Genomic DNA, 10,213 nt, shown 5'->3' on the forward strand with positions numbered 1-10,213 from the left:
TAAAAGTTCTTAAGACTAAATACAAAAATGATATAATATTGTTACTTTTTAATCTTTATGTCCTTTTTTTGATTTTTTTTGTATTATGTGATATTAGGACTTATTATGTGATTATAGGTCTTAAATATGACATAATACAACCTATTATGTCATAATAGGTTCTATTATATGACTTAATATGACCACGTATGCAAAAACATTTCACATTATACTCAAGAGTCCCCTTAAGACCTATATTGCACATATATTAGGACCTATTATGCAATAATAGGTCTTAAATATGGCATAATAGTCCATAGGTATTATGACATAATATTTCTAGGTCTTATTATGACTTGGAAATTTGGTTTCAAATTATACTTGGAATTTCATTGCATTAAAAATATTCTCTGTCATCTTAATTTATGTGCAAAACAAGCTCAAGAATAAGGAAGTTCTCAAGCGGGAGTTGAGGCAAACAGACCTGTTGAAGAACACATTATAGTTGAAGAACATAGGGCAGAGCTTGCCCAAGTTGAACCAATGGAGGTCGAAAGAGAGGGGTCAGGCTCCTTACCTCCTACCACTAGTATGGATGAGCATAATGTGATCTTAAGGGGTATGTCGTACACACTAGGATGTTATAAGGGGTCATATGTGGTAGTAAGGGGTGACACATGTGTTAAAACACATGCGTGACCCCTTAGGACCATATATGACCCCTTAGGAAACTATGTGATCCTAAGGGGTATGTCGTATACACTAGGATGTTATAAGGGGTCATATCTAGTCGTAAGGAGTGACTCATGTGTTAGAACACATACGTGACCCCCTATGACAACATATGACCCAATAGGACACTATGTGATCCTAAGGGGAATGTTGTATACACTAGGACGTTATAAGGGGTCATATGTGGTCCTAAGGGGGACCACGCATGTGTTAGAACACATGTGTGACCCCTTATGACCATATATGATCCCTTAGGACACTTTGTGATCCTAAGAGGTATGTCGTACACACTAGGATATTATAAGGGGTCATATGTAGTCATAAGGGGTCACACATGTGTTAGAACACATGTGTGGCCCCTTAGGACCATATATGACCTCTTAGGACACTATGTGATCCTAAGGGGTATGTCCTATAGACTACGATGTTATAAGTGGTCATATGTGGTCGTAAGGGGTCACGCATGTGTTAGAACACATGTGTGACCCCTTAGGACTACATATGACCCCTTAGGACACTATATGATCTTAAGGGGTATGTCGTACACACTAGGATGTTATAAGGGGTCATATGTGGTCCAAAGGGGTCACGCATATGTTAAAACACATGGGTCAATGCAAGAAGCTGAGTCCACTTTTTGGCCAAAAGGTGGAAGTGTTTTCCCTGATTTTCAGATTTTGTCTCATTTGAGCTTAAATTTTGAAATACTTGGAGATTGAATCTTGGAAAAAGTCAATAATATAAAAGATAGTCCTCTGAGTGTACTTTCCAAATATTTAATTTATTTTAATACCCACATAATAAAAAATAACTTTTGGAATGAAGTTCTAAGAACTATGTTTTAAAAATGCATGTTTCAGGACCATACCATGCATGTGTACGACCCACACTTTTTGACACAATTAAAATTATTTTCTCAAACCGTTTTAGGAAATGGTTTGTAACTCACTGAATATTGATGAGCATATATTTCTGTAATTTTTTTTTCTAATATTTAATTTTTAATTAATTTTTAAGGACCGTAATTATGTTTTTAAAAATTTGACGTGTACGACCCACATAATTTGACGTAAACTTAACATTTTTTAATTTATTTTTTTTAAATAGAAAAGAATTTTGTGTAGATTGATGAGATATAATTTTTTTTTCAAAATTCATTAAAATAAAAAAGTTATTAAATTAACAAAATTAGTTAACATTTCAAGTTTATGGACCCTATTTAGTATAAATTAAATAAAAAATAGTTAAAATAATCAATTTTTAAATAAATTTACATATTTAGAATCTAGACAGTATAATCTGAAATGGGTTTTAATTTCGTATAAAAGTTCTCTAATTATAGGCACATAAATTATTTCAAAAGATCATATTTGTGCTTTCATTCATGGAGATTTGAATTTGCAAGTCCATGTCTCAGGTGTGGCCATCCCAGGCCTATCTCGGGCCTAATCCCGAGCCAAGTGGCGGGTTGTGGAATCAACTTCCATAGAATGGGCCCTCATTTACAAACAAGGGCGGCTTGTGGAAAAAAAAGGAAAAAGACGATTTAGAAACGGGGGCTCATTTATTTTTGCTTCGGCCCTCCGTTACCTTTCGGCTCGGGAGCCTGAAGCATAAATGGGCCCCCTTTTTTTTAAGAGCGTGTTTTCTAGCGCACGGACTTCCATGAATTTGTGACTCATTACCTTGCACTTGCCCACATGTGTGGCCCCTTATGACCATACATGACCCCTTAGGACACTTTGTGATCCTAAGGGATATGTCATACACACTAGGATGTTATAAGGGGTCATATGTGGTCGTAAGGGGTCACACATGTGTTAGAACACATGCATGACCCCTTATGACCACATATGACCTCGTAGGACAGTATGTGATCCTAAGGGGTATGTTGTATATACTAGGATGTTATAAGGGGTCATATTTGGTCCTAAGGGGTCACGCATGTGTTAGAACACACGTGTGACACCTTAGGACCACATATGACCCTCTAGGACCTATGTGATATTAAGGGGTATGTCTACAACACATTAGGATGTTATAAGGGGTCATATGTGGTCCTAAGGGGTCACACATGTGTTAGAACACATGATGAGTGAACCCTTAGGACCACATATGACCCCTTAGGACACTATGTGATCTTAAGGGGTATGTCATACACACTAGGATGTTATAAGGGGTCATATGTGGTCGTAAGGGGTCATGCATGTGTTCACGCATGTGTTAGAACACATGCGTGACCCCTTAGGACCACATATGACCCCTTAGGACACTATGTGATCCTCTATGGTCCTAAGGAGTCATATAGTGTCGTCAAGGGCATATGTGGTCTTAAGGGGTCTAAAGGGGTCATGTTGTGTGTGTAATAGGATGTGAAAAGGGGTCATAGAGGTTTCAGTTTGTCTAATTTGTTTAAATTTATTATCTAAGTTTTATAATATTTTTCTAAGTTTTAATTTATTATTTAGTTTTTCTAACGTTTTAATTTATTATATTTAGTTTTCTAACATTTTTCTAATTTTTAATTTTGCTAATGTTTCTCTTAACATTTTTCTAAGTTTTAATTTACTACCTTAGTTTTCTAAGTTTTTCATAACATTTTTTTTTATAGTTGAAAAAAAATAATACATATACAGTTATTTAATTAGAAAAACAAATTAATGTTAAATTAAAACATTAAATTAAGTTTTCTAACATTTTTCTAAGTTTTAATTTTGCTAATGTTTTTCTAAAAAATTTCAGATGTTTTTCTAAGTTTTAAAATTTTAGTTTAGATATGTTTTCTAAGTTTTTGTTAACGTTTTTCTAAAATGCTAAAAAAAAAAAAAGTATAATTATTTAATTAAAAAATAAATTAACAAACAAATTATTTACTAATTTTTAAATAAATTTAATAATAAATAAATAAAACAAAAAGAAGGTTATTTTGTGCACCTGAAATAATGTAGGTCGAAAGCTGAAAGATGAGAAGCACTGGTCGTTGCTGACAAGGAATGGTGATGTAATGTTGATGTCGGGTTCGCTCTAACCCCCTCTCCACAGTAAACTCCAAAGTTGAAAATGACAATTTAACTGTCATTTTCGGCTTTTATAGAGTTTTTTTTTAAAATAATTTTTAAAATGGTTCGATCGAACCCCATCAAAATAAATATTTTATTGAGCTTGGGTTCAATCGAACCCCCAAATCCATCTCGGGTTTGATCGAACCCGAATCCGATGGTAGGTTCGATCGAACCCCCAAATCCATCTTGGGTTCAATCGAACCTGAATCCGATGGTGGGTTCGATCAAACCCACGGGGGCAGTTCTCTCGAACACCCCTAGTTTGTTTGAACCACCCAAAAAGAAAAATTTCCCACTCCATGAATTTTGTTCGTGGGCAAAATTGGGAACCATTATTGTGAGTTCACCCCTAGGGGAGTCCTCCAAATACTCAAGGTATGTGAAGCATAACCATGAACACTAAGTTCATCACAAGTGTGGGTCAGGAACGCTAATTAAGTTGCTTGGACCAATCTTGCACCCCTATCTTGGTATCACCCAAGCTTCAAGATTTTACTAATTATAATGTGACATAGATTGGGATACAAATTTTGTTATCACCCCTTTATATACCCCTTCGATATATGTGGCTAAGGTCATCCCTTGGGTTGATGAAATCCCCACACAAGCCTCCTAGTTTTAAAAAAATAAAAAGGAATTTTTTTGGTATTTCTCTTACACCCAAGGTCGCACAAACACACAAGGGGAGAGGATACATACACAACACTTTCGGTTTCTACTCTAAAACACAAAATGAAAAATTGCAAGGATTTTGGTCATCCAAAGTTGTATAAGGGTGCAAGGGGAGAGCATACACCAATTACAAGTTTTCCAAACACATCAAACAAGTTAATTCCCCCTACTTCAATTTAGTGCAAGTAAACTAGTGAAAAATAAGACTTGGATAAGTGAACCTACAACAAATATGTTAGTATTTACCAAATGAATCTCTGGCAATCATAATCAAGTTGCACCAATCATTAGTAGTTAGCCAAAAATAGTAAAAACTAAAAATTGCATAGGCACCAAAATATAGGGCATAGGTGCTAAAACACATAGGAGCTGAAACATAGACAACAATAGATTAGCACAAAAAATAGAGTATGGAAAGCTAATAAAAACATAATAAAAAACTTGCAAAATAGACAAATTGGAATTTTCTTTTTGACTTTTAGATTTTCCTTTATAAAAATATTAAGCTAGTTAAAAAATATGATAAGCTGCAAATTTACAACACTAGCACCAAAATGTAGGTGTAGGTGTTGAAACATACAAGCACCAAAACACAAAGGTTACAAATATAGAAAAATGAACAAAATAAACAAGTGTTTGTAGAGGCACCAATGTACAAACAGAGGCATTGATGTTCAGATGAAGACTCTGAATAGTAGAGTCACTGATGCGCAAAGCGTAGGCACCGAATCACAAAACCTACAAACTCAATGGTTAAAATCTGCGAAACCACTTGTTATTTTGACAAAAAGACTAAGAAAAAATAAACAAAACAATCTCAAGGTTAATTAACAAAATCAAATGAAACACAAAAAATTAGAGACCATACACTCAAAAACAAAGTGTTAATGTGCAAAAGGTGGAGGTGTTGAAATGTAGGTGGTGGCACTAAACCACGAGGCATCGAAACATAGGGCAAAGGCACTATTCTAGAACCTACAACATAAAAAGTTACACAACCACCCCAATTTTTAGTTAGAACTTAGGGACGTGGGTCTCATCGAGTGCACCAAAATGAAGATGAGAAAATGTAATGGAGAAATACATAAAATGACAAGAATTAAAGCTTGAAATCCATTATACCTTATCCTCTTGCTTGGGCCAAAGTGATGCACCCAAACTCACTTGATTTGCTCCGTTGTTGATTAGAATGTGGATTGCTATGTATATCAACAAAACAACATATATTATGATGGAAATTTGAGCATAGTAATAGAGCAAATTCAAGTGGTGAATTGGTGACGGGTGAAGGCTACTATTTATAAAATTTTGGAGGAAGAATGAAGGGTCAAGAGGCAAAGTGGCATGGATGGCTAAGATTTCATGAGAGGGGTTGACATGGATTGAAGGATTAGCCTTGTGACAAGTTTCAAAGGATTATCCTTCCCTCCTCTCTCTTTTTACCTTTCCCTCTCCTCTTCCTCTCCCTCTCCCTCTCCCGGGTGAAGGCTACTATTTATAAAATTTTGGAGGAAGAATGAAGGGTCAAGAGGCAAAGTGGCATGGATGGCTAAGATTGCATGAGAGGGGTTGACATGGATTGAAGGATTAGCCTTGTGACAAGTTTCAAAGGATTATCCTTCCCTCCTCTCTCTTTTTACCTTTCCCTCTCCTCTCCCTCTCCCTCTCCCTCTCCCTCTCTATCTAAGTTATCCCTTTACCCCTCTCTAGCTCACTCTTCGCCCCTCTATCTCTTTGTTTTTCTATCACAATCTCTCCCTTTCTCTTCCTCTCTCCCTATTGCAAACATAACATGACCTTGTTGATAATGTACCCTGATTATCTTATGATTCAAAGGTTTTGTTTTACTCATATTTGGATCCCTATAAGTGGATGAATAATTGATTTGAAGCTATCACTACTCGATCAATGCCTTTGTTGCTCAAACAACATCATTTGCTATATGACCTACCAATTGACCTCATGTATTGCACAACTATATGCAAAAAATATACCAAAATTCTCCCTAATTGACCTTCCACACCTCTTCAATGCATCTATTACACACCAAACTATGATTGCTAATATATTTATATTATAGAATATAGAATATATAATAGATTTATATATTATGTAAGCAACCAGACTGCATTATCAATGACAATTTAGAACAGAACCTCCCTATCTTCTCAAACAGATCAAGGTATTAAATTAGTTCTCTTGCTAAATAAATCAATTTCAATTATGTACGCCAAACTGAAGCATCATTAACAGGGAACCGTGTTGTTTTATAATTGACAAGTTTGTGTAATTATTTTATCCGGGGAATGGGAATTTGGGAGAAGGTATCTCCCACGATTTCTCCGCCAGCTTTTGTGGTCGCCTCTACTACTAAGGTAAGTGGATTCCAGTCCACACTCCACTGTGACCTACAAACAACTGTCATACACCAATCGAAATGAGATCAGCCGGCAGACTAAAAGCCGTCGACCTCAACTCTTTCAAGGCGCCAGCTGGTGACAAGAGTTCCACAATAGCTTCTAACTTGTAGCATCCCTATTTTGCTTCCATACTCCATTAGAATTTGGAATACCCATCAGAATTATCCATCTAAAATCAAAATCATTCCTTCTCAGCAATATGGAAGAGCCCTCCAGTAATTTGCGTCCAGTGTTAATTGATTCCAAGCGTGCGCCTGGCGACTGGCTATTTAATGCATACCCACAAAGCGAAGGACAGATTAAGTTGAAGGTTTTATCTCCTTTTGGACCAAAACTCTGAGAATGTCTGGCATAATATATAAAGGCTTTCTGGGCTTTCTGCTAATCGCCTGTGGTCTTGCTCATGAGTCATTTGCTAGTATAGATTCATCCCAGTTCAACCACAGCAGTGGGTTATCTGAATTAGAACCAGATACCCCTCTTGTATTAAGTTACCATGGGGGACCCCTTCTCACGGGTCCTGAATACATCAATGTCTATATTCTCTGGTATGGTAAATTCACCCTTGCCCAAAAGACTCCCATCCTTGATTTCTTCTCTTCTTTCAATTACAGCCAAAATAGCCAGCCTTCTTTGAAGAGCTGGTGGGCAATCTTGCGAAGCTACAAGGATTCCTCTAATACAAGTATATCCCCTAATGTCAGGCTTGCCAAGCAGGCCTCAGATGTGTCGTGCTCAATAGGAAAGTCATTGAATAGGAGCTCAATGGGTTCTCTCATAAGAAGTGCCTTGGTCAAGAAACAATTTCCTATAAACCCAAAAGGAATTTATCTGGTCTTGACAGCAGAGGACGTTTTTGTAGAGAGATTCTGCATGAGTTCTTGTGGGTTTCATGATTCTATGAAGGTGTCTAATAGAAAAAAAGTGGTGATATCTTGGGTGGGCAACTCTGGTGTTCAGTGTCCTGGCTATTGTTCGTGGCCATTTGCATATCCTGGATATGGACCTCCTATTCCACCTCTAATTCCACCCAATGGAGACGTGGGGATTGATGGCATGGTCATTGTGATTGCAACAATCTTGGCTGGAACAGCGTCTGATCCTTTCGGTGATGGGTATTATGCAGGCCTTGCCTCTGCTCCACAGGAGGCTGCTACTGCCTGCAGTGGAGTATTTGGGCCTGGCGCTTATCCTTCCTATCCTGGTAAGCTTCTCATGGATAACAAGACCAACGCAAGTTATAATGTTTATGGCATCACTGGGAGGACTTTCCTTCTGCCTGCTCTGTGGAGTCCACTCACTGCATCTTGCAAGACCACTCTTGGATGAATCTTAGTCATACGTTAGCTAATTTGTATTTGTTTTTTTAATAATTAGAGGATGACGAATAGTCCAGCCATTTGGAGCTTTAACTTTTTGTTACGAGATGAAGTTTCTTATCTTCTTTCGTGCAATGTGTAATGGATCCATATCACAACAACATTCAATGTGTAATGGACCCACATCTCAACTCACATCTGAATCTATGATTTCAAGCAGGTAAATCAACAGTTTATTCATACTACAAGATGATTTCAACCATCTAAATCGATAGTTAAAATTGAGTGAAGTCTTTGTTATCAGATAACTTTCCTTATAATCTTTCATCTAATGTGTAATAGACTCATATCACAACATCATTCAATGTGTAATAAACCCACACACAAAATTAAAAATAGCAGTTGTACCCATGATCTATACTATCAAAATTGATAGCTAAAAGCAAGTAAATTCAATGATTTGGAGTTTTAACTCTTTGTTACAAGATGAACATTCTTACAATCTTCCGTCCAATGTGTAATAGACCCACACCATCACATGAGATTAAAAACAAAAATTGAATTCATGATGTCAACTACCTAAATCGACACCCAAGATGGAAAAAACTGACCCCAAAAACCTAATATATGCTCACTAGTTTTGTATTGTTACTTTCTAATCAATATAATTTTCCCTTCCATGGTTTTCAATTTTCTCAAGATAATTTTTCAACTTCAATGAATGGTTATCAAACATCTTACTGTTTTATATCAATCAAGTTGTGATAAACCAAACACATATTAGAAATGTTGAGATTAGATTATATGGTGTTTAGAATACAAATTTTTTTATGAAACATATTAACGTTCAAAACTTTGTCTAAATCCTCCTTAAAATGTGATTTATTTAATTCCCAATGTCAAGTTCTACTACAGATATAAGAATATCAAATGACAAATTGACCTAGAATTTTCCGGTCACCCTTATCTATTCTATGAAAATTTCTTGATGATTGATCATTTAAAACTTGTCCATTAACATCTAGAAAAATATAAATTATTTTTAAAAAATTCAATTTAATTCTTCTTTATATTTTATAAAATTTGACAGTATTTTTAAGTTTAGTTAAGAGAAAAGCTATTAATTAAAAATTTGTCTATTTGATTGTATTTTTAAATTCAAATTCTTAGTTATTCGAAATGTTTATATGTCTTGATTTAATAAAAATTAAATCTATTTTTAATTAATTAATCTAATATTAGATAAATAATTATCAAATGAAATGAATTGAAATGATAAAATAACATAGATTTTTATAAGAATGAAAATTATGTTCAAACCCCTATAAAATATATTACATGTCACACAAATCCCTATATAATATTGTTTCAATCCCTAGAAGAAAATATGTCAATGTGAATATATGCTTACATATCTTGGAAGAGAATAAATTGAAGTTTTTTTATTCAAAACTCTAAATGAACACAATTATATTCTACAATCTTCAATCTTATTACAAATAATTTTTCACCATTGCAATTTATGTAGTTATTCCTTCAACTTGTTTAATGAGAAGAAACGTTAACTTATAACGATGAGAAAAATCATTGTATAAAAGATAATTCTTGTTTTTTGTAAGAGAGATAAATCCAACATATGATGGAAGTTTTTTTTAAATTTTCTTATGCTTTAAATCTAAAAGTTAAAAAATCAAGAAAAAATAACATAAAGAAAAACGAGACAACGTTATGTGAAATAAACACACAAGGCAATTAGAGTTACTTAGTAAAGTGGAGAAAATGAAAGATATATGCAAAATTTAATAGAAAATCAAAGTTTAATTCTTATACACATTATTAAAATCTAATCAATTTGCATTCACAAGATACAAGAAATAAATGAAAAAAGATTTCATATTAAATTTAAGAATAATAAAGAATCTCTAATAAAAAAAGACAAAAGAGATAAGTTCTTCCAATTTTCTTCTAATTCCTTTAAAAACTTTGTACACAATTTCAATTTCTTGTTCTCTATGGAAAATTCTATAAA

At 34.6% G+C, this 10,213-nt stretch overlaps 1 protein-coding gene across 1 annotated transcript; it reads left to right on the forward strand.

The window, feature by feature from the left end:
• The first annotated feature begins 7,000 nt into the window (after positions 1–7,000).
• Positions 7,001–8,277, forward strand: LOC131030522 (protein EXORDIUM-like 2). Its single transcript, XM_057961373.2, has one exon. It carries the CDS (start codon positions 7,208–7,210, stop codon positions 8,192–8,194), a length of 987 nt encoding a protein of 328 aa, XP_057817356.1. The 5' UTR covers positions 7,001–7,207; the 3' UTR covers positions 8,195–8,277.
• The last annotated feature ends 1,936 nt before the right edge of the window (positions 8,278–10,213 follow it).

Source organism: Cryptomeria japonica, chromosome 2 (assembly GCF_030272615.1).
Source record: "Cryptomeria japonica chromosome 2, Sugi_1.0, whole genome shotgun sequence".
Lineage (NCBI taxonomy): Eukaryota > Viridiplantae > Streptophyta > Pinopsida > Cupressales > Cupressaceae > Cryptomeria > Cryptomeria japonica.

Coding starts and splice junctions, on each gene's coding strand:
- LOC131030522 (XM_057961373.2), top strand. CDS start 7,208: ATGTCTGGCATAATATATAAAGGCTTTCTGGGCTTTCTGCTAATCGCC.